Genomic DNA, 24,518 nt, shown 5'->3' with positions numbered 1-24,518 from the left:
ATTTTCATATTTATTTACCTAGACCCTATTTGCCTCTCGGAGTTCTCTTTTTTTTTTTTGTTCAACTAATTGGTTTTCCATCAGGTTTGTATCGAAAAAGCATTGACTGGACCAAACTTAATCGGGCGTGGTGAGCTCTAGGCTGGAAGTCACTGATAGTCATGCATCAATAGCTAATAATGGTATTTCAGTTTTGGTTTTTATTAAAAGTTCATTCAGGTTCATGCGTATGATGATGAAGAGCTGGTTTTCACTGGCTTTCTATAGCTTGTTAGTTTGCAGTAGTTTTCTTTCCCCTGCCCTGCTTGGTCCTCCCGTGTTGTCTCTTTCTGTTTCTCTCTCGCTTTTTATGTACGCGTGTTTGTATCCCGTGTCTGGGACTGACTGATAGGCAGCAGCTTTTCCTGCTCCATCCAATCATGCTACTGTCTCTTTTCTGTTATGCCCAGTGGCTGTTGTTTTCTTAATAAAAAAAAAAAAAAGCAAAAACCTCCAGTCAATTATCTGTAAACAGTTTTCAGAGGCAAAAAGGATGCCGATGCTGGTTGCTGACAGACAAAGACAAACAAATGCACCTACAGCATTGTCCTTTTCCAAAAGTGAGAAGCGACACAACAAGCACAGACACAGACACCCTCTCCTGCATCCTGCATCTCACTTTAAGTGGCTTTTAGTGGGAATTGTTGCAGAGAATGTGTAAAAGAGGTAGAGATACAGAGGGACAGGGGGAGAAAATGTCATTTCTCTGTTATTGTATATCTTTCTCTGATGTTTTTCTCCTACCTCATAGCCACAAACAGCTCCTCTTCAAACATTGCCATCATCGTCTGCCACTTTTCAAATAGACAATAAATAAGACACTAAAAAAAAAGAGACAGGACTACATTGAGGACCAGAACACGACATGGTCAGAGAGCTGGTCGGGAAGAGAGAAAAATATGTGGAAAAACCATAATTGCATTTATTATGCTGATAAAAGCAGAGACACGAACCGAATGCCAGCAAAAAGAACAGGATTGCAGTCATGTGTGTGTGTGCCATGTGTTTTTCTGTGTGTGGGGAAAAGGATAACCAACGCAATGGCTGCTGCATGCGTGTGTTTGTGTGTGTGCGATGGTCTGTGTCTGTGTATAAACTCTTCTATCAACATTGCCAGCAATTTTGTGGACTGCTGCTGCTTCTGTTTTTGTTTGCAAATAAATTTAATAACGAGAATAATGCCACTAAAAATAGTTGCCACATACAGACACAGTCAGCCATACACATACACACACACACACACACGCACGCACAGACGCGCTCACAAAGAGACAACCAACGACGATGGGAAATTCAATTATTGAGTGGTTGATGTCTACCTCATCTTCCGCTTTCAGTCCTTTTTTTTGATCGAAAATGAAGTTAATGGCAAAAACAATTCAATAGCTTACCTTAAATACGGCGGAAGTGAAAAAGACTGGCAAGAGAATGAAAACCACACCGGATAATACAATTTGCAGATTTAATTCAGCCACGGGTTCAATTTTCCAGGGTATCAGCGAACATCCTGCATAAAAAAATAGAAAAAAAAAACGAAATGCGAATGAAAGAGCATTTTAAATGCAAAATTTAAAGGCATAAAAGAGTGCAACTAAATTAGGTGACAATTTTATATAAATATATGAAGTACACTATATATTTCCAAACCATTTAACTTTTATTTATAACTAAATTAGTAAGCTCTAAATATAATATATATTTTATAAATTAAATTGCGATATAGTTGTTGTATTGTATTGTTGTTCACAGTTAATTTGTTTTTAAATAAGAATTACATCTGCTAAATCGCATGACAATTAAAAAAAAAAATACTCTTTAGATTATAGGAATAACGGGAGGGATAGAAAAAATCACTAAATAGCAACTATAAAATTTTCTGGGAAATTATCTAAGAAGTTAAAACGTTGGCTATACGGAAGTTTATACTTATATCCTTGCAGTCGGTCATGGACCATTAAATCATATAAATAAGTTGTAAACTTTTTTTCTGTGATTCAATATGATTATCGCAAAATGCAAAAAACTCTTAACCCTAGACATAATCATCAAAGTATTAAACAATTTTCATCATTGGCAGACGGACAGTTGGGAATTATTCTACTAAAAGATAAACAAATTGGGGTTTTAAATTTGTTAAAGACAAATAACAAAAAAATGTGATTTTGCCCAATACATTAAAATAAAAATGATTATATTCTAGCCGTTCAATTATTTGTTGATTGATGTAAAAGTGAAAAAATACTTACCAAGGAACCTATAGGCTCCATGCATGGCCAAATATCCTTGAAATAGTGTAAGGAGCACACCATACCAGATCGACCAGAGTGAATTCAAATGCAGATAGCTGCTCGAATCGTGACCAGAATGCTGAAGATTTGTATACCGACTTTGATGGCGCTTTGACTTAATGTATTTGGCCTGAAGTTGTTGCTGTTGCTGAGTGAGGCTGCTGCTGCTGCTGATGCCAATTGTTGTGGTATTGCCGGTTGCATTTGTCAGCATCGAGTTGCTGCACATGCTCGAGTTGAGAGCACTGCCACTATTCTTTCCACCCATTTTGACTAGTTTCTGTAGAAAACTTTTCAACTAAGTTTAGTTTTTTTTTCTATTTTTTTCTTCTTTTATATTTTGTTGACGCTTTTGCGCTTTTGTTTCGTATATTTCACGGGACTATCTGTCCCACTCTCTTTTTCTCTCAGTCTCTTTGCCACTCAATACATATATTTGTATTGATTGTGTATTGATTTTGCCCGTTGATTTTCTATTTACTTAAGTGATGAGGCCTTTCATTGTTTTGGGCTATGCCCATTGTTTTTGTTGTTACTAATAATGATGATATTGTTTGTTCATTGATATGCCTCATTATAATGTTCAGCAAAGAGAATATCTCCATGTGAATTCTATCTGAATGGTGGAATGTGCTGGAAAAAAGAGAAAATTTAAAAACAAATAAGTACATACGTATGCGGTGTAAAGTTTATTTTAAATTAAAATATTTTCCCATTTTTTCACGCACTTAAATGATTAACAAAACGGCATTTCCCTTAGCAATTTCCCAAAACGCAAGCGGCTAGAGAAATCCTTCTCATCCTGGCTGCATGTCCGGTACATGCAATGCATCATGTTGCCTGCCACCTGAATATTGCCACGCTCTGTAATTATGCTTGTAGCCTGTGTTAAGGCGGAGCTTCAGGTGATGCACAACTCGACATCGTCTGCATATACATATGTATGTCTGGGTCTGAGTTTGAGGTCTGGGCTGCAGTTAGTTCGTTTCCTTTTTCCACCACCCTTTCATTTATACATATATGTATATATATAGGAGTGTCTTTTCTTTGCTTTACTTGCCGCCGCCTTATGCGACAGCCATCAACTTGCCACATGCCAACTTGATTTTCAAAGCATGAACAAAACTATATTTTATGTCGTTGTTCCATTTGAAACCCATGCACACCTATTTATGTAAGTACATATATAGAGCATTTTCCACTTAAAGGCAAAATAAAACTTAGTAATTTTAAATTCTATCTTTAACTAGAAGCAGCAAATCAAATTGCATTAAATTAACACTTTGCTTTAATTCGTTTTTATTTAACAGATACTTTGCCAAACATGGAATAAATTAATAAATTATTTAATTCATATTTTAGATTTTTTTAGATTTTTAGGGTTTAGTTGAAATTATTTCGAAACTTGCTGAGAACCTAGAAATCTATTATTTAACAAATTTTTATGGTCAAATTGTTAAGGATCATACATTTCTATTAGTTCTAGATTTCTGTTCATTTTTTGCCTTCATTCAAGACTAACAAGGAAACTTTTTTATCAAATTCTCCATCTTCGTCCCACAGTGAGAAGTAAAGATATAGATACATTAATTAATAGTGTATAAACTGAAATATATACTTATGTAGATTCTTGAGTAAATTGAATATAATCCTATCTGGCATACAAGACTTATGCCTCTGGCTTTAGTTTTGTTTGGAATCTAAATGGTTTCAGTTAGTTTAGTTCTTCCACTGGTTGTCTTCATTTTTGGGGTAACTTTTTGGGATCTCTCTCTCTCTCACAATTTATGTTAATTACAATCTTTGCATGTTTGTTTGCCTTTGCCTTTGCCCGTATCCATCGTGTGTGTTCATTCCCTTAATATGTTCAACGTTTTCTATGAGTTAGTCAAGATGTTGGTGAGAGTCGGACGAGCCAAGAAAGTTAAGGGTTGGGTACAGGGCGGGGATATGATGAGGGGTTCTGGTAAGGTTCGCTGCGTTTCTTTCCATGGCTTATTCCTCCTTCCTGTTGTACTTTGACATACTCAACATCAGATTAGCCAGCCACAAAAGTCATAAATGCAGATGTTGACATTTCTTTTTCCTGCTGTTGCTGCTACTGCTACTGCTTTTGCTGGTGTTGCTCTTGTCTGTTGTTGCTTAAGGGCATTTGCTTTGTCTCCTTTTTTTTTGTCAGCAGACGACAATGTAAGAACATACATACAGAAAGATAACAAGAGAGTGAGCAAATGAGACAAGTCCTTGCCCCATCTTCTTCCCACCCGTGGGCAATTTGACGCGTTTGCACAACTTTTACGCAAATGAAATAGCCACTTTATGACTGCTTCAAGGTACATTAGGTGCTAGTCCTTATTCTCAATACACACTTTGTCAGATCATATCAAGACAAACAAACCAACCAAAAAACAAAAAATAAAAGAAAAATTCAAATGCTTTCCTTTTCTTGTAAATTAAAAACTCTGCATAGTTCAAATGACTTTGAGTTTTTCTTTCACTCTCATTTTTGCTCCGAATAGAAGTCTGAAGCAATATCATCATGTGCCTTTAGCTCTTTTTGTTACGTTAAATGAACCATGTGAAAAAAAACATGTAAAATAAGTGAAAAGACCTCAAACATTCATCATTTGCATTTTTTACATAGAATTTTAAATATTCAACAGGCTTCACATTCACTTTGTCCTTTCGAAATTTCCTTACATACTTCTCTCGTTTTTTTTCTTGCTCATTCTGTTTGATCATTCTAAAGGCAAGTGGAGGCAATTAAAATTTGTTTTAAACAAGTCTAACAGAGTCTTTTGGTTTAAAGCTAGCACTTCTTGGCTTAAACGGGATACTTTCTAGACCTTCTAAATGTTAAAGAAGGGAAAATTGAAAATTTATTCAACACAAGTGGTACAAGAATTCCGCTTAACGAATATATATGAAGGTGTCCTGCCACAAAAGAAATCCTGCGGCTTTTTAACATCTTAAGGAATATCATCTTATGTGTTATAATAAAATATAAAATTAATAAAATAAAAACCATTGAAGGCAATCAAAGGAAATGTAATCAACAAGGTGAAGCTTATTTGAGTACAAGAGTTTAAGAAGCCTATTAAAAGACTGTATGGAAAAACAAATGTGACCATATAACATACAAGACGTAATCAAATACTTTACTTGATTTCAATTCCAATTTGTGATAAACAATTGAAGCACTCAAAATAATCGGTTAAATGACATAAACTTTTAGTTTTAACTTCCAGAATTTCAGTCGAGTTGAGTGACTTATGCAATATAAATTTACACACAAAAGAAGGACAAAAATAAATTCATTCTCACAGTTGCCTAGGAAAAATTTATTTATGCTTAAGAAAAGAGCATGATAAATGAAAAAAAGAAAACTTTTGTTAAACGAAGACTTGTTTAAGCATTGACAAAAGTTTTCGCAAACGGCTGTGAACGAGTGAGAGGGGCGCAGTGGGTAGGGGGTAGGAGTGGTTGAAATGATGAAAAGTTTTGGGTGTAGGGTGTCCTCCTATGTGACACGTGCCCTGTTATACATGTGTTGTATGTTGTATTCACACATGTGCCAAGTAAATACGTGTGAGCCATGTTCACTTCTTCGACGTCGTATTATTTTTTTCATTTTATCAATTTTATACTTTACAAAAGACGTGAGAGCAAACAAAAATCGAAATCTAAAATACAAAATATTCGGTTATAAAGCTAATAAACCGACTATGATTTAGTGGTAGTTTCGAAAGCAAACTACATATACTTATACATACATAAATAACTGTAATTAAAATGTCGTGAAAAATAATAACAATATGGAATATTATGAGCTAGTATAGCTAGTATATAAATTTGAATGAAAATTGCATTAAGAACATTATGGGAAACGAAAATAAATTATCGCTTACCAACACTGGTTGCTAAAACCACCCAATTCTCCACATGCCACCACTTGAAATGCGTTGAAATGCCGCACAATTTTCCGAATGCGTTTAAATTGCTTTAGAGTGTTTAGAAGAGGGAAACAAAGCTAAACCAACTGCACGTAGTCGTCCATAAAATACTCTTTCTTTAGCATAATGTAAAATATATATAGCATACTTCTCAGCCACTTCAGGCCGACTTCAGGCTAATCAATTTTTGTGATGATGTGAAATGTGCTCTCAGCAAGGGTATTAAATACAACAAACATCCCCCTTTGGCGTATGTATGTGTATGCCAAAGTTACGGCATTTTCGTGTTGTTGCCGTTGGAGTTGTTTTTGTCGCCTACCGCCTGGCTGGCAGGCAGGCAATCCGCCTGCATTCGCTTGAGTTTCTGGTCATAAAAATTCCCATTTATTTATCGCTTTCGAATGGATTTGTCAGAAGGGGAGCAGTTTATTTTTTGGGGGGTTGTTTAGTTGCCTGCTCGTTGTGCAATTGTCGTCCATGAGCTTCAAAAGGCAAAACATTTTACCCAACGTCTATGAAGAAAATCGATAGAAGCAGTCACCCTTAACACCCCGACCTCTTGGCCAACAATTTCAGCCAACTTCACTTCACTTTCCGCCATCTTCTTGCTCCACGCACAGGTGCTTTTCATCTAGTATATGGTACATATATTGTATATTTGGCTCAGGACATGCCGCATTAAGCGGCATTTTGTTTTGACATTTTTGTTGGCAGCCAAAAAAAAACAACAAAAAAAAACACACATATACAGATATACGAAGAAAAGGTTAAAGAAGAATGAAAAAACCAAAAAAATAAAGGACAAAAACGACAACAACAAAAAGTTTGACAAATGGCAAACGCTTTTTAGCAAAGCGTTTTAAGACATCAACCAAGGGATACCGCAAGATAGTTGCCATTTTGACTTAATACCCTGCTTTCTTATGGCGATTTTTCAATCAATTTTGATTCATTCTTCAACTCATAAGCGGCTATTAATTTCAAATCGATAATATAAAAGATGAAATGCTATAGAGATAAGCAGCAAAACAATTCTTGTTCTTCAAGAGAATACTAAATCATAACATGATGTACAGAAGTACATCAGTACATCATTAAAGGCTAACTTTTCTGAGTCTTAAAACAAACTAAGATGATTACATTAGGTAACAATCATTTATTATGAGAAGCTATTTACGAGGCACCAACAAAAGGCAACAATATTAAAAGAAATATTGCAATACATTTATATTTCAGTTCAATTGTCTGAATAACACAATTTAAACTTAAAATTTAACGTAAAAATCACAAAATTGTATTGTTTGATCCATTAATACAATTTCATTTAAATGGTTTATTGACAATTAATACAAAAAGTAGTGGATAAAAAAAGGTTCACAACAAAAATTCCATCTAATGCACAAAGGTTAATTTTTAGTTTTATTAAAATAGCATCATTAGCTTCTAGTTATTGTACGGTTGACCTTTTAACTTCTGTCCACTGTTCAATCGTCTAATTAAATTTATTGGATTCATTACTCATTCCTCGATGACAACATAAATAAAAAACAGGGGCACTTGGTTAATAGGTTTGCCTGTCGCTTTACCTGTAACTTCTCTCCCCTGCTGATGGAGAATTTTAGTTGCAACTGAAATTGTGCTTTTAATTAAACCAAACAAAGAGAAACACAAACAATTGTTAAAGCTCAACAACAATAAGGCAACATTCCAAAAGGATTCAATTTTTTTTTATGCATGCATGTATATAGAACTCTTTTCCATCTGCCACATTGAGTTCATTGTGAATGACCAAATCAAATAGCATAGTCAGCTAGTTGGTTGTTGGGGAGAAAAAAAAAACCATTGGAAGAAAAAAACACGATGTGAAAATATGTGTGTACGATGAAAGAAAGCAAACATTGCCTCACCACCTCCGTCCCCGCCACTTCGATATGCATTCCCTGTGTGCTTACTGGCTTTTGCAATTGAAAAACCACTGGCCTGTTGGCCAGTTATTTAACCCATCAGTCAGTTGTCTTTAAATGGGTCAAAAAACTCGAAACACAACAAAAAGGCAAACGAGAAAGAAGCGAAGATAAAAAGTTACCAGAACAAGCAATATATGTGTACACCACTTATAATTCAAAAGGACTTTTAATTGATTTTGTATTTCTGCATAAATTACCAGTTTTACCGCACAAAAACAATTCCAAAAATTGTTCTACTGGGCGTGGTTCCACTCTTCAGAGTGATGGCAAAACGTAAAACAAAAACCACAACAAACGAACAAAGCGATCAATAACTAAAACCAAAAACCGCAGGACAATAAAGATAAGACGGACGCAGGACAGGATAGGATAGGACGACAAGACGAGTCGTAGCTAACAGGATGCCAACATTTTGACTTGAGGCTATCAAATAATGCACATACCAACAAAATTGAGACAAGACAAAAGTCGAGAACAAAATTCAATTTCATTTAAACTCTCAAAAAGATATCCATCTCCAAGCAGCAGATAGATAGATGCTCAAAGAAGCAGAGACAGAGAGAGATAGAGAGAAAGAGAAATAACCGCAAAAAAAGAAATCATAAAAAAGTATAGTTGATGCTTGCTGCTGGTCACTGGCAAGCAAACAATAAAGATGTTGACGTCTTTAGTTGGCCAAAACGGGATGGCAAATCGTAAATGGAAGCTAAGACCAGCTGAGAGCATTGCAACCGCAGAAAAGTCAGCACAAATCAAAATGGCACGTAGTGCCAGATGAGGTTTTTGAGGGGTGAAACTGGGGAGAAAGCCTGGAAATGGAATGCCGATAGCAGTCAGAGATTATGACACAAGATGCCACAAGGCTGGGCAAGGATATTAGTGAACGGGGAGAGTGGGGCCACTTGGGAAGGGGCCACATGGTGGCAGTTGAGAAAACTTTCAAGCAATGAACACATTTGCGCATAACTTGCATAAAACTCGCAGATGCAGAAGCACCAGCGATGCATGAACTGGCAAAGAGATGGAACAGGAGCAAAGAATGGAATTGGAGTTGGTAGCTAGAAAAATGCCAGAGCAAACTTAAACATGGACATTAAAAAATTTTGCACAAGGAAATTGCTAAGGAAGCTAAAAAGGATATTTGCACTCTTTGAATTTTTCAACTTCAAACTACAATTTTCTTCCAAGAAAAAACCTATAAAAAAATAACTGATGAAAACTGATAAGAATATGAATATACTCATTCACGGACACTCTAACACACACACTCTAACACTCACAACTTGAACAACTCTATAAAGATCTGTAAGCTATGATAATTGAATATTTCATATCGTTTTATTACGCAAAGAAATATAAAGTTGATTTTAAGCTAGCAAAATTTCTTTATCGAAATGGAAAATTTTTGCATATAAAAACCCTAAAGAGAAAACACAACAAAAGAAAAATATTAAGAAGAAGTTATAGTAATTAACTTTATCATGTTATCGTGTCAAAGTTTTTTGCACAGCAAAAATAAAAGTAAAAAGTTGCATAAAAACTCGACTAAATTACGGATAAAAATGCATTATTCATTTGCTTAATGTGGTTACCCAACCAATCCCCATTCTCCATTCTCCATCCTCCATCCCATTTCCATTTCGACCTCTCAATCCCCCCACCACCACCACCACTGCCACCTTCCCCTCATGGTTTTCTCTTCTCTTATCCATTAGTCGACGCGTCAAGCGTAAAATGCTAAACTGAAATTTTGTGTTCAACTAATGTTGACAGGCAGCAGAAGCTGTAGCACCCAACCACCAGACAACTAGGCACTAGGCAGGTCCTGACAACTGGAAGATGCCGCTGTGCTCGATGCCGCGAACAAAACGACAAAGTGACGCAAAGTTTTATTGAAACTCCCAAAAGGAATTTGCCCAAAAAAAGTATCCTACCCCCACCCTATGAGAGTGTGCGGCGACTTCAAATTAAAAATAGAGAACTACAAATTGAAAGTTTTCTGAAGGGACTTAACAAAACAAGAAAAGAAAAAATGTACTAAAACCTTCAAACTAAGAAATTGAATATCTTAGTAACTTTAATGTCAACCAAAACGTTTTAAGCTAAACTCTCAATTGCAATAAGATATAGATTCTTGGTTGCCATACATACATATATCTGAGTAATGGAAGCAGAAGTACAACTAGTTCTCTTGTCTGCGTCTTTAAATGTTGATTGAACTGCAAAACTTTCAACAAAAAAGTTTTGAGTAATTTCTAGTCAGCAAACAAAGAGGATAAAAGTTGTCAGTTTAAAAATAACATCATATTGAAGAGAGGAGGATAAATATTTTTATTACTTTGCTTGACACACATAAATACACGGCTTGTGAAGTCTCACGTTGGTAGTTTGCCTTTAAAAACTTAATCCCAACTTATTGAAAAACGCAATGGCAAGGAAACGAACCTACTTATGTATGTATATGACGAATATATATAAAATATATATGTATATGCAGTATATGTGTGTATATATTGGGCACGTTTCAGCTGCAAAGATATAGATCTTCTTTAGTCTGTTGGGTTGACAACCATTTTGGGGCAAATGACGTCGACCCACACACACACACACACACACACAGTCACACAATATTGAGCAATTTATGACTTGTTTGGAAAAGGATTTCTCTACCGTCTCCCACTTCTTTAGGGTTCTATTTTGCATGGGCATACAAATTTTTAAACCGAACGCCAAATACAATGGACAATGCCAAAGAACGGAAGTGTGGAGGCAAAAAGAAGAGAGAGATACAAAAAAAAAAGAAAATTGCGGCGACAACAATTCAATTTAACGCTTCATTGAAGTCAACAGGGCTTGGCTTTGGTTTCAATGGTTTGGTTTGATTTTTTTTTGTTTATTTATTGAATTCAGCATTTGTTTCATTAATTTAATTTGAATTTTGATTTTTTATGCAATATTTTTGTTTGTTGTTTCCTTTTTTTTTGCAGAAAATTTAATTTTAATAAGCCACATGGCGTATACTTAATGCGCGTTTTTAATATTGATTGATGGAATGTTTCCTTGCATTAAACGCGAACAATTTTTCATCGAAAAGTCAAATGTCATGTCGGAGAATGACAATTGAATTGCTCGCAGGATAATCTAATAAGCAGAAGCAGCATCATCGGAGGATACCTAGCTAACCTGCTTCTGCTTCAACTCCTACATAACCTACCAAAAAGGAAAATCTGACAAGAAGCTTTTTTTTCTTGTGGCTGTGACGTTTGAGTTTTCCTTTTCTCTGTCTTCCTTCCTTATTTCTTGTATTTTTTTTTTTGTTTTCGCCAAAATATTTTCGTACCCATCTCATGGTTTGCCGAAAATGACGTGACATGCATAAATAATTGAGTTTTCTTCCTAAAAAAAAACAGAGCAAATACAACAACTAGGCAAAACGGAAACAATGCGGCAACAGCGACAAACGGAAATAAAATATGGCGAAATGGCAAAATGGCGACTAACGATATACCAAAAAATTCGAGAAAATATTTATGTACCCATTCTACCTTTTAGCCACATGCCATATGTTAAATAAAGAGAAATGAGAACCAAAAAAATAAGAAACAAGAAAAAATGGTAAATGGAATTTTATTATTCCCTTACAATTTGATCTAGCCAATTACCAAAAAAAATATAGAATGTTCTGCATACATTTTGACTCGACGTCTAATTAAAATGCCAATTTATCAGAAAATGAAATTTAATATAACTATAGCAACGAGAAATGTGGAATGAAAAAAGAATAAAATCAAATAACTTAAAATAACTGCAAAACAAAAGAACAAAAAAATTCAACGCAAAAAATTCGAACCAAAGGGAAAGTTTGAGTATTTACGTGTTATATTAAAAATTACATTCTTTCTATACCCTTACACTTCAATAGGTTAGTTTACATTTCATTTGACTTGATGATTAACTAGTTTACAACTTAGTTTTATGAGTCTTTTGATGCTACACAGAGACTTACGGTCCAACAATCTATTTTTCTTTAAATCAGTTTAAAATAAAAGCAAAATTCATAAAGCGAATTTCAGTCAATCAAGTTTATATAAAACCGACACCTTTATTGATGTATAGAAACAGACACACTTAAGTAAAATGAAGCTGAAATTGAAACACAAAACCGAAATACAAGATTTTAAATTAAATTTTGACACCAATGTTTCTTAACTGTCTATGGTAAAAAGAATTTACTACCTCAGGAGCGGACTTAAATATTTTCTTGGAAAACTGGTGCCTCAGAAAATAAACAATTGACCCTTTGGATGCGACTCTGTAACTGATTCTCTTATAAATTTATGGAAATTTATTGATTTTATATTCTAATGTAACTTGTCCGCAAAATATCAAATAATCGCCAATTGAATACTATTTTCGGAAATTGGTTTTTCTTTACTATTTTGACATAAATTATAAGCCAATTATTAGGAAACAACACTCTTTGCACACACACACATTTGTTGGAGTGTGCATTTGCTTATGTGTGTGTTGGATAATTGATATTTTATTAAAACGCTTTTCATGTTACATTTTACTTATGCCTATGGCTTGGGTTCATTTTGCCATGTCCTGTTTGAAAAGGCTTTTATCCACAATGCCAGCTAACGGAAAATAACTAAATAGACATATAACATTTTTTGCACAGACAACTGTAACCAACTGTACCAACTGGGCAAGAGCCTCTATTGCCACTTTGCTGCTTGGTTTTCCATTTTGCCTTGTTGTGTATTTTATGACTTGTCACTGCTGCTGCTGCTGTTGCTGCTGCTCCTGTCAGTGAATCTGTCTTTCCCATGCCATTGCTTATGCCACTTTTTGTCTTGCCTTCTGCTAAAACATTTCAAAACTTTTTGCAATGAAAGTGTACTGGTAACATTTTCACCGAATTTGTTCTCCTTTTTACCGCTCCCGCCCCTCCCACACCTTTTGCATGCGACACCATTTGTGTCAGTCTTGCAGTTTCCCAATCTTCTAACGCATATGGAAAGGAAGTGAGTCCTAAAAACCCAATATCTGCATCTTCACTACAAAAGTGTATGGTACATTTTCAATGTGCATGGAGTTTTTTCTTAAGTGTTGAATTGCTTTTCTTGTTGTTGTTGTTGTTGTTGCTGCTTGGCAGTTATCTGTATTCCCTGTTCGTTTCAGCATATAAACTTTATGCTCAGCTAAGATAACAGCTTTTGTATTATATGACAGCTTCATAAAGGTTCAAAATTAAAACGTACATACTATATTGTATATTCCACTTAAGACTTAGTTTATATACATACGTTTAAATATCCCAATAATGACTAAAAGTCTATACATTTTAATTCTCTTGTTCTTTTTCTAATTTAGCAAAATAAAAGGTTATGGAAAATACTAAAAAACTAAAAGTAATTAAAGTTTCTTTGATCTCGAATTTATAACAAGTTTTTGATATCCAATGGATACTCTTATCGGTAATTCAGTTATTTGCAAGTTCAAAGTACTTATACTAGTAATATATTATTCTATTCTATTATTCTAAGTCGATAACAATCCTAAATTATCCTTTCTTTCATTAAAAGGGTATTTATTCATTCGAATCCTGTAAATTTGTTAAATCTATTCACACTTTTGTATTTATGTTAGAGAGTTGTAAGTATTACTTCCGTTTTTCTTTCCTCCATTTCAGCTTTTCACTTTGGTCGAGAGTATGGTTCTGTTTTTTTTTATTTTTTGCTCTTTGCTTTTTGGTTTTGTGTTTCTTACCTATTCGCCTAGTTTTTGAAGAGAGAAAAAAAGAGAGAGAGTGACGGCAAAAAGTTGTAGGTTCCGTCTTTGTTATTTCTGTTATTGTTGTTGCTGCTGCTTGGTTCCCCGCTTTGTTTACGACCAAATCCAAAACAATGGCATTTTTGCACATGAACGCATTTTGAGCCAAGTTTCCAACTCATTGTTATAGTTGTTGCCTTTGTTTGGGCCATACCCATGCATTCGACTTAAACTTTTGAACTAAGCTAAAGCCCTTTTGGCCTGGACACATCTACATACATACATCTTCACTCATGTGAGTGTGAGTGTGTGTTTGTGTGTGTTGAATATTTAATCCCATTTTCCCTTTCCGCCCTCCAAACAATCTCTAACTTTAACGCCAAAAGTAAATTATTAAGCTCCATTCTGTTGCCCGAAGGCCAAGCTAGAATTCTAGAACTACAGTTGCGCAAATTATTTGGTTCATTGGCTTGATTATTGCTTTCACGTTTTTCCTTTTCTCCTTTACTTATTCTTTCAATCCAGAAACATATATATATATACAAGAAAATCATCGCAATAACTTAAATGTGTAACAAATGTGAGTGCACATAAAGTTATCGCTTTGCCCTGTAAAAACCTTTCTGACAATAATGACAAATGTGAATTCCAATAAAGGGATAAAATATATTGCTTGGCAGCCAAGGAGGTGATGAAAGTGATGAAAAATTGTAAAAATTTCAAGAGAAAGAGGCACAACATAAGCCATTGACATTTAATCAATGATGATAGATATTGCTGCTTCGAATCCCAATCGGTTGACAGCTGCTGAGCCTATAACAACTGCCCTACTCCAAGTCTTAAAGTTATAATTTTGCATCAGATTGTGATTGAGGTAATCAATTTATAAATTATGATTACAGAGTATTCATTTGTCCCATATACTTACACACTCATATAAATTTCTGTTGATAATAAAACGTTAGTTTAATAAACCGAAATATGAATCCTCCTAAGCATAGATATAATATATATAATATTATAATCTCTCTTAACTCAACTACCATACATTTGTGGTTTCTAAAAATTGAATTTCGTGTGATATATTAACTATCAATTAAACACTTTCCTTCCATGAAGTACAACCCATAATACCTAAACAATTAACCATTTTCCCATATTAAGAACAAAACTTGCTTTTGGGTTTCCATGAGCCTTAAACAATTTGCTACACTTAAGTTAAATCCGGGCGAGTAATTGAATTAATTCCAAGTTTATGCGTTTGCGTATGTGTGCAAGAGAGATAGAGTGAGCGAGAGAGAGAGAGGGGAATGAGGTGGGGGCGAATTCAGCCAACCGCATAGTCTTAAAAGAAAATTCAAATTTTTTTGTTGTTGTTTTTCATCAGCCAAAGACTTTGATTAATTTCAAGACAATAATTATAAAAGCGTTGCCCACCTCACCTCTCTTCTTCTTCTTTCTCTCTGTCTGTGTCTTCTATGTATTCCTCTTCGTTTTTGGTTGGCTTTATTTTGCTCTACGTGCCGGGCGTGCCATAATCTATAGCATACTTTGCAGCGGCCTAAGCACGTTGCCAACCATCCTGCCACCATTGCCATCATCAATGGACTACCCCTCCTAACTGAGTCCTGGCAGAGTCTCTACCTCTTCCACTCCCTCTCCCTCTCCCTCCTCTCTTTCTCTAAACTTCATTTGGTTTAGTTAATTTTCGCCACCTTTCCCTAGCTTATTGAAGGAACTTTAAGGCCAAAAGAAACTTAATCAAAGTTCTTAGTGGAAAGTTTTGTTCCTTGGCTCGTTCGTTGAGTTCTGTTGGTCGGCACGCAAGCCATTGGCATCGTTAACTCGTTCAACTTCCTATATACTACCATGCCCGATTCACTTTATTCGCCTTATTCGCATTGGGCAAATATATAAACTTGCTTGATACTTTCTGTTGTTGGCGTGTTTGGCTGTTATTTATAATATAAAGCCTTCAACTTGACCGATGGCGGCAACGTATAGAAGAAGAAAAAGGAGAGAATTCTCCATTTCTACAAGTTTTTGAACCTTTAAGAGTTTTTCCATTGCCTTTGTGGCATTTAACTTTTAATTGGATTGAGCGATTTTCTAGCTTAGTTAAGTTAAGTTAGCTCGCAGAGTGCGGAAAATTTTGTTTAGCAAAATAATTTTCAATAATTACTTCCTCTTGGCTGAGCACAAAAAAAAAAATAGTTTGCTACCTGTGCTGCATTAGCATAAAAGTTATAATTATTATTCAAAATTGTTCAAATTAGACTTGAAATTTTAAATAGGTTGGCATACTAAATTGGAAACTTCCCTTCCATTCCACTGCCCAAGGGTTTTGTTTTCTTTTTATTATAAATAACAAGTTTGGCATGACCTTTGAGACCTTTTCTATTATCCTTTTATGGTGTTGGGGGCAGCCTATCAACGATTTATAACAACGATTTAGGTAAATCTCCGATTGAAAGGCAGCAAATGAAAAATGAACTGAAATGCTTTCTCAAGTTTTATTTCAAATAGACCAACATTCCTGCACAAGTAGGAAATTGTTCCAATAATTTGGCAAAACTTTTGACCTTTTTGGCACAAGAAATGAAAATTTATGTTAGGCCACGAAAAAAGGGTTTCCATTTCATAGCGACGCAAAACCAAGAAAGCCCCATTGAAATGTTGAACTTTTGCAAGTTGGCTGATTTTCTATTTGCTTGTGTTGTTGTTTGCCTCCGCCATTTATCAAAATCAGTTTAATTATGCAAATCGTCTAGAAATGTTGCATGCAAACACAATTTCTGCGGGTTCACTCCACCAAAAAAACAAAAAAGAAACAGGAAGAATGCCAACAAATGCAAAGGAAAAGTTATCACTAAAAACAAAGCAGCATTCCCACAGGTCACCAGCACTACGGAAAAATTTCCATAACCTCGAGGAAAATTTTATTACAAAGTGTTGTCAAAGTATGTGAGAGGTTTTTTATGCCAATGTTTGTGTGTTTGTGTATTTGTGTATGTGTCTAGCAACAGGGTGTCTCTTCAAAGATGATATATGTATATGTACAGTATTTTTGGGGTTCCACATGAAGAACAAAAGTCTTTTTCTTAACCCGTGAAAACTTCCAAAAAATGTAACACAATGTTAAGGGTTCTCAAATGTTTTTTAAATTGCGTTTGATTTTCTTTTTTTTTTTTTGGTTGTTTGTTGGAAATTTGTCTCTGGTTGAATCATTTCATTGGCTCCCTGTCATGATGGCAGAAGGGATATTTCCCTTTTATACTCAGTTGAAGCTTCCTTTTAGCAAGCGAGACGATAAAATATGCACATTTCCTTTGCCACCTACCATTCCTTTGTTGTCTAGCTTGTGGCATGGCATTAAGTTTCCTTAACGCAACGCAGTGCGCGGAGATTGAGTGTCCTGGCTGGCAGTCAATTTGTTTTTGTTTGTTTGTTCGTTGTTGCATCGGGACAAAGAAGAAAGCAAACTGTGCAGAAATCCCATAGTCAGACATAATTTATACTGGCAAAGACTTAAGAATTCTCTTTTTCAAGTCAAATTTGATTTGAAATCTTGCTCGAATTATTTACAAAAAATTAATGAATGTGCTTGTGTATGTGTGTATCCGTGTATGTGTGGGCGAGTTGATGAAATGGTTTCGCATTGGGGGTAACCTCTATAAGTATTTTCCCATTAGGATGGCCTTTTTTGAAGGAGGTCTTTCTATTAGTTTGGCAATTTTCACACATCATGCTGGGGGCCAAAACTAAAACAAAAATGAACCTTTTAAACTGACCCCAAAAAAAAAGGAAAGCCAGGTAACTCGAGCATAAGCACATATGCATGTATATGCCAACAAACAAACAAACAGACCTAGACCCAGAACCACAGCCAGAAACAGAACCAGAAACAGAACCAGACCCAGACACAAATTAAGTTCACACCTGGGCACACATTTGTTCCGGCCACCCGCATCCACACCCAAAAATAACCCCATTTCAGGACACAAAACATCAATAAATTAAAGGTACAAATGTTGTTTTGTATCCTGGGTTAAAGGTAAAGGGCGTGTACACTATATAGATTAGGGTGTTGCCATGGAAATCGAAAAAAAAATGCCTGGGTCACGTCTTACTGCCCTACCAGTCATCGATCTACCAGCTCTACCATCCCCATCTAGCACCACCAATCACTGTCAATTCCAATCTTTGGTCATATTTCAGTTACTTTATGACACGCATTTTGCATCTATTCAAGCCATATTCTAATTCCAGATACTCAACGAATAATATCAGATGATCTGGTCATCATTTTTGTGTGTCTGTGTGTGTGTGTGTGTGTGTGTGTGTGTGTCTGTGTCTGTGTGGCGTATCTATAAAATCCACTCTGCAAATTACAGAGATTTGTATGGGGGTTTCTATATACAATGGTTGTTAAAAGAGTCAACCATTGCTTTCGAAACAGGTCGGCTGCATCCATAAACTTAGCCCCCTATTTCTCTTGTGTGAAGTGAATTACTCGCAAGGGTGAAACCCCATTAATGCATGTCCCCAGGACTGTGAAAATGGGGATGAGAAGGACACACATAAGTATATAAGCATTTCCCCTCCCACAAGCTCCACATTGAAATTAATGGGTCGGAAAGTGTTGAGATTAATCAAATACTACGCCATTCGAGTGTGTGAGTGTGCGTACGCAGAAGTAAAATTATGTCCACTACCCTGGTCCAATTGAAGCAAAAATGGTAAGGTAAATCTAAACATCTGTTAAAGAATTTATAGCACATTTAATTTATTTACGAAATTGCTTAGAGATAGCTTTCCAATGCGGAATATTCTGGCAAAATAATCATTTTCTCTCAGTGTACGGTTGACAAAATTTAGGGAAAATGGAATGGAAGGGAAATCTAGAAATTCATATCTGAGAATGCAGTTGATTAACTGACACACATAGATAGGAAACCAAAACAAGACCGACAAGACCCCTCTACCTAGTTCCATAGATATCATGGCATAGAAAGTGATAATACACAGAGGTAAGAATGTGAGGTGGGAGTAAGATGGGCAGTCGTAATGACTGAAAGAAGTTGCACAACTTTCCATTTACTCTCTTTTCATTTCTTCTTGTCTTTTATCACTTACCGTCCTTTGGCTAACCCCATTCAAGAGTTTTGGAATCGTTACGCTTGGTAATCCTGCATGCAGGACATCCCAGCTCTGCTCTGTTCGCTCTACTCACATAATTTCTGGCATTTTGAGTCATTTTTCAATTTCTGGCTTTCCACTCACTTTGTCACTTGAGCCAAAGTGCAAAACTGATAAATACATACATACATATCTCTCACTTTACTTCACGAAAAGAAAGATAAAAAAAAAAAGAAAATGAAAATGAAAAGGGAAGCCAGCCCAAACCACTCGTCTGTCTTTTCTCATTTACACTCGAGGCACTTTCAAGTGGTCCAAATAGTCCTTCTCATTGGTTTTGTCCTCCATGGCCTTTTGGTTTGCGGCTCCGCATGTGCTTCCCTCGATATGTCTGTGTATGTGTATTTTATGGTCTGGCAGTAACCACTTGAGAAGATATATGCACAAAAACTTACAGACACACTTGTATATATATAGGTATGTATGTATGTATCTAGGTATCTATACATACATATTTTCCCAATTGATACGCAGTAGTCAGAGGCAGCCTCAATGTGGTTATAGCTGTTACCTAAATTCTACTTTTACTTCTTCCTCGACCCCCGAACTCCTCATCCTCGTTAAAGAAGTACCAAAATTGTCAGTAAGCTATCTAGTTAGCTGCCTTTGAGGTTAAACAACTTTCAGTTACTCTTTATTTAAGATTTATCTATCTATTAATATCATTTTAATTTACAAAAAATTCTTTCGAATGCTTCAAAACCATTTTAATTAGGAAATGTATAAAATGATGCTATCAATTTAGTAGAGTCTTCAAGTTTCGTTGTTAACTACGATTTCCTCATTCACTTTTACGGTATGTTGTTCTTATCGATTTTTGGTTTGTGTTCGGTTTTGGTTTGCCTCTGCAACTTTCTGATTTCCCCTCTCGCTTCAACTTGGAATGGTATTTTTTTTGGCTTTTGGCAGTTTGGTAGGGCGAGGGCGAAGGCGAGGGCCATGATGTTTGGGGGGGCGAGGAGAACTCGTCAAACAGTGCAATGGCAAACAACGGTGCGATAGAACACTAACAAATGCATCTGCGATAAGGTGGAACTTATGTACATACAGAAGTGACAGTTCAAGTTGAAGTGTGTCCCGGCCCTTTTCCGCTTCTCCACCCACAAGCACCATGTCGCACACAATTGTAAAAATTTTTGGAAATCTGCTCGACAAGTGCCACAGCAAGCCATCTAAATGTGACAAAAATGTGCGAGATGTACTCGTAATGTTCTGATTGAGATCAGTTAGAACAATATGAATATACAACTTAATTAATTTAATAAAGCTCTGGGCCTGACTAGGGGGGAATTCTATAGAAAATTGAATTTCGAAAATGAATTAAAATACTTAATAAAGGACAATTAATAGCCAAAAGCAAGAAGACTTTGCTAGACGTTCCACATTGACTTTGAATGAACTTTAGACGCATAATAAATTTTGTAAATTGTTTTGGAACCATTAAGATTGTATTTTTATGATATCTATTAAGCCAACTTAATTGCTTATTGTTCTTTTAAAACATATTGCTAATAAAAGAGAAGATGAAATAAGACAAATTCAAATAACTAAAAGCAAAATAGACAAAATTTGAATCAACATTTGATTGTAAATACATTCATTTATCATTGTACAAATCATAAAGAGATTTTAGATAACAACGACAATGCTTCAGTAGACAGTAGCAAATTAATGATAATTAAAATGGCATAAATGACAAGTTGGCAACAAGGATAAGGATAGCAAACACACACACACACCGACATAGAGACACGTATATGATACACTGACAGGTAACTAGCTAGACTCGAAACAAGAAAAAAAACACATTATGATAAAGGTAAACGTGGCCAAAGGGCTCCTATTATTTGCACAAAAAGGATCGGATCAGCAGACGACTACCTGAAGGGAACCTACATACATAAATATATACATACATAGAGAAGCAGCAGCAGCAGCAGCAGGTGTGCCAAGCAAATCAGTTAAGGCAATGCGGCGGCGGCGGCGATTGCCGAAAAATGCTTACATTTTAAGGGGCAGAGAATTTTTGCACCTGCCACACATTTCAAATCAAAAAACAGCAAAAACGGAGAGGAAAACAAAAACCGAGAAACAGTACAAAAAGCTGGCACTGGTCAGGTAAGTTAATCGTCCAAAAGCGAAGCCAGCGACGACATCTGTTGCCCTTTTTTTTCCTCTTTCTTTAGGACAGAAACGGAGCCCCAAAACCAGTTATATGAGAACGAATGGGAAAGGGCGTTGAGGGCGGGGTGGAAATAAGTAGGAAGGAAGCCGGTTCATGGGTAACCCAAATTGTGAGCGAATGTTTAACCGTTGGCCATATAATTTGCAGTATTAGCTTTTGTGCAAAATTAATGGGAACCACCACCAACTCATTTCCACTGGCAGCTGTTAGATTTCGTTGCTCATGAAAAAAACTTAAGCTTCCTACGTATCCTACAGTCAGACACATCAACCACATCCTCATCAATATCAATACATCAGTTTGAAATGTCTCGATAAATATTTCAAATAATATTCATCGATTAATTCATTAAAACTCATTAATGTTGCAATTTATACCAAGTTAAAATCAACAAAAAACAACAAAATATAAATTTCAACAATTCTTCTTCTTTTTACACACACAACACGTTTTGGCAATTAAAACTTTTTCACTCAAAATGTTTCTACTTATATATATATAATAAGTACATAAATTGATTGCTGGTATAAAATGTTTGATGGAGAGGGGTCGGAAGATAACCTGGGTTGAGTTAATCGATTTTTGATTTCTTATTAATGAGGCGCACAGGACACCGTCAACGCATTGGAATCATACACATACATATGTATGTATTGCGTAACATTATTTTAGTTGATTAAGGAAATGTTGATAAAAATGAAACACAATAATGATGATGATGATGATGATGGTGGAATCATGTCTTTAACAGTGATGACAGTTATTAAATATTCAGGACAAATTGTTATAGCCCTATTAACAGGCAAAGAAAAACAGAGACAATGTAATAAGGTAGAACGTATGGGAGTAAGTATTATAATTTTCGCCTACAATTAATTGTAGGTACCGAAAAATGTTGTTCTACTTTAGCTCAATTGCCAATTTGAGAAATAAAAGTTATACTGAAACTTTGTTGATTTTTTTATATATTTTCCAGGAATGGATTTAGATGTGGTTCCAGAATAACGAGGGCAGTTTTTTTATGTATAATTATATCATGCAACCATCGAGTGAAATGTTATAAAGACATTTAGTTGTGTTTTTACTTAATTTTTGCACATTTAAGCTAACTCAATAATAAGCCAAAACGACACAAGGCAAACGACTCTGAATTCATCAGAGCAGAAAATATTTTTCATAATTCTTGGACAGCTTTTTAAATTTAATAATGTTTTCTTTATTCAATTACTTATTATAATTAGATATTGCAAAAGGTTTATGTTTAAAATATCTAAAATAAATGTAATTTTTTTTGAAAATTGGCAATGTTGATGCTTATCAATTTATTTATTTAAGGTAATTCTGCTAAGTTGGATTAAAATTAAATATCAGTTCCTGTGGTTTTAGTTTTACTCGTAGGTGGACAAAAAGGAACCCTAAAGATAAGGATTCTTCTTGAAGAGCCAAGTTTATTCATATACTTTAGAAAACAAGGACAAATTTGTTTAGTATTTTCTTTTATAGCACAAATCTTAATTTTAAATATTCAACGAAATCTCATGCTTGAAATAATTAAATTGATTTCAATTTAAATGTAAACCGTACATAAAAAGAAATACCGGTATCTTTTTTTTCTTTTAGTAATAAAAATAATTGTGAATGTATTTATAAAATTTTTACAATTATCCGCAATGTGCAGTCATAAAAGTGCTTACAATTATTTTGTTCTCTTTTGAAATTGCATTGCATTTTTGCATGAAGATAATATTAAAAGGACATGGCATTGATGCTCTGCAGTGGTTGGATAAACTAACGTTGTTTGCTCTAAAGGATTAAAAACATGCATGAAAACAGCAAAAGTCCCCAAAGTCCTCAACAGAATGGCAGAATGTTGCGCCATATGGTCTTACAACCAACCAAACAGTGTCAGAGGCAACAAAGTTATGAACTGCACAGAAACACACACACTCATGGACAATTGCATTTATATGTATATATATACATATTTAGATAATATAGTTCATATTCATACAGTGTCTCTATCTATTCAAGAGTAACTGAGCTCTATTGGGTGTTATTTAGAGTTTTAATTGTTGCCTTGTCAAGAATTTCTGGTGGAAAGATATTTTTTTCGTTGAGACTGTTGGAGTTCTTAAGTCCTTCAAATAATTAAATGTTTCCTTTTTATTAACAGTAAAATACATTTGCATTTGGAGCAAGTTTTACAAGTTTTATGCGGTTAAATTTAATAAGTTTTAATACAAAAGTTTGATGTTGTTGTTTTTGTTGCAACTTCTGTTGCTGCAACTTCATTATGCTGGAAACCAATTGCGGCACACATCTCCTGCTGTTATGTTTTCCTTTTCTTTTTTTTGTTTTTGAGTACAAGTAACATACTTATTATATAAAACTTAAGTATATGAGTTTATATATATAGGTACTATTTACTGGTGTATATGTAAGTTGTTGTTCCGCTAAGCCACTCAGTAAGTGAAGTGCTTTCTCTCTCTCTCTCTCTCTCTTTCTTTCCCATTTTCCATCTGTGTGCGGTTTTTTGTCTCTTTCTTCAAGTGTTTCAAGTGCAGCTGAGGGAAAATTGTAGCTGTTACATTGCACAATTCTGTTTTTGGCTTTTCTTAGAAAATGAAATTAACTTTTCACATGTCCCAAAACATCCGGGAAACTAACTTCGGCCATGACGAATTTTATATACCCTTGTAGTCTTTGAGATACAAGTTCTCGTTCCTAAGAACGATTTTACTTCTTGGACTGTTAAAATTTCAAAATCTCATATTGATTTTCCCGTGAAATTATTGATTCAGACCTCAAAATCTAAATTTAGATCTGCCACGGGTTACAAATGTTTTCAATACCTTTTGCAAGGGTATAAGAATCAGTACACAACACGATATAAAAGAATAAATCTGAAATATTAGAACTACAAGTAAATTATAATCGTTAAAGAGATTTAAATTTAAAACTTTTGCATTAAAAATGACACAATTCTGTCCTTTGAAGATAAGAAAGAATTAAAATTTCTACATAATGCATGTTTTCAAAAATAAGTATTTCATTACACTTTTTTGTATACCAATTATTTTAAACATGCTTTTATTTAAATATCCATACT

At 34.9% G+C, this 24,518-nt stretch overlaps 1 protein-coding gene across 2 annotated transcripts in view; it reads right to left on the bottom strand.

Annotated features, from left to right (window-relative positions):
• Positions 1–24,518, bottom strand: part of LOC6647282 (protein tincar) — a 46,598-nt gene that overhangs the window by 15,794 nt on the left and 6,286 nt on the right. For both annotated transcript variants that reach the window (XM_023178499.2, XM_023178500.2), the window contains exons 3-4: positions 2,286–2,960; positions 1,431–1,546 (exon numbers count right to left, since the gene is read on the bottom strand). In XM_023178499.2, coding sequence (XP_023034267.1) covers positions 1,431–1,546; positions 2,286–2,595 — 426 coding nt within the window. In that variant the 5' untranslated portion in view covers positions 2,596–2,960. The remainder of the gene's footprint in view (positions 1–1,430; positions 1,547–2,285; positions 2,961–24,518) is intronic.

This window comes from Drosophila willistoni, chromosome 3R, assembly GCF_018902025.1.
Source record: "Drosophila willistoni isolate 14030-0811.24 chromosome 3R, UCI_dwil_1.1, whole genome shotgun sequence".
Lineage (NCBI taxonomy): Eukaryota > Metazoa > Arthropoda > Insecta > Diptera > Drosophilidae > Drosophila > Drosophila willistoni.
The sequence above is the reverse complement of the archived record's forward strand: the minus strand, read 5'-3'. Positions and strand labels throughout refer to the sequence as shown.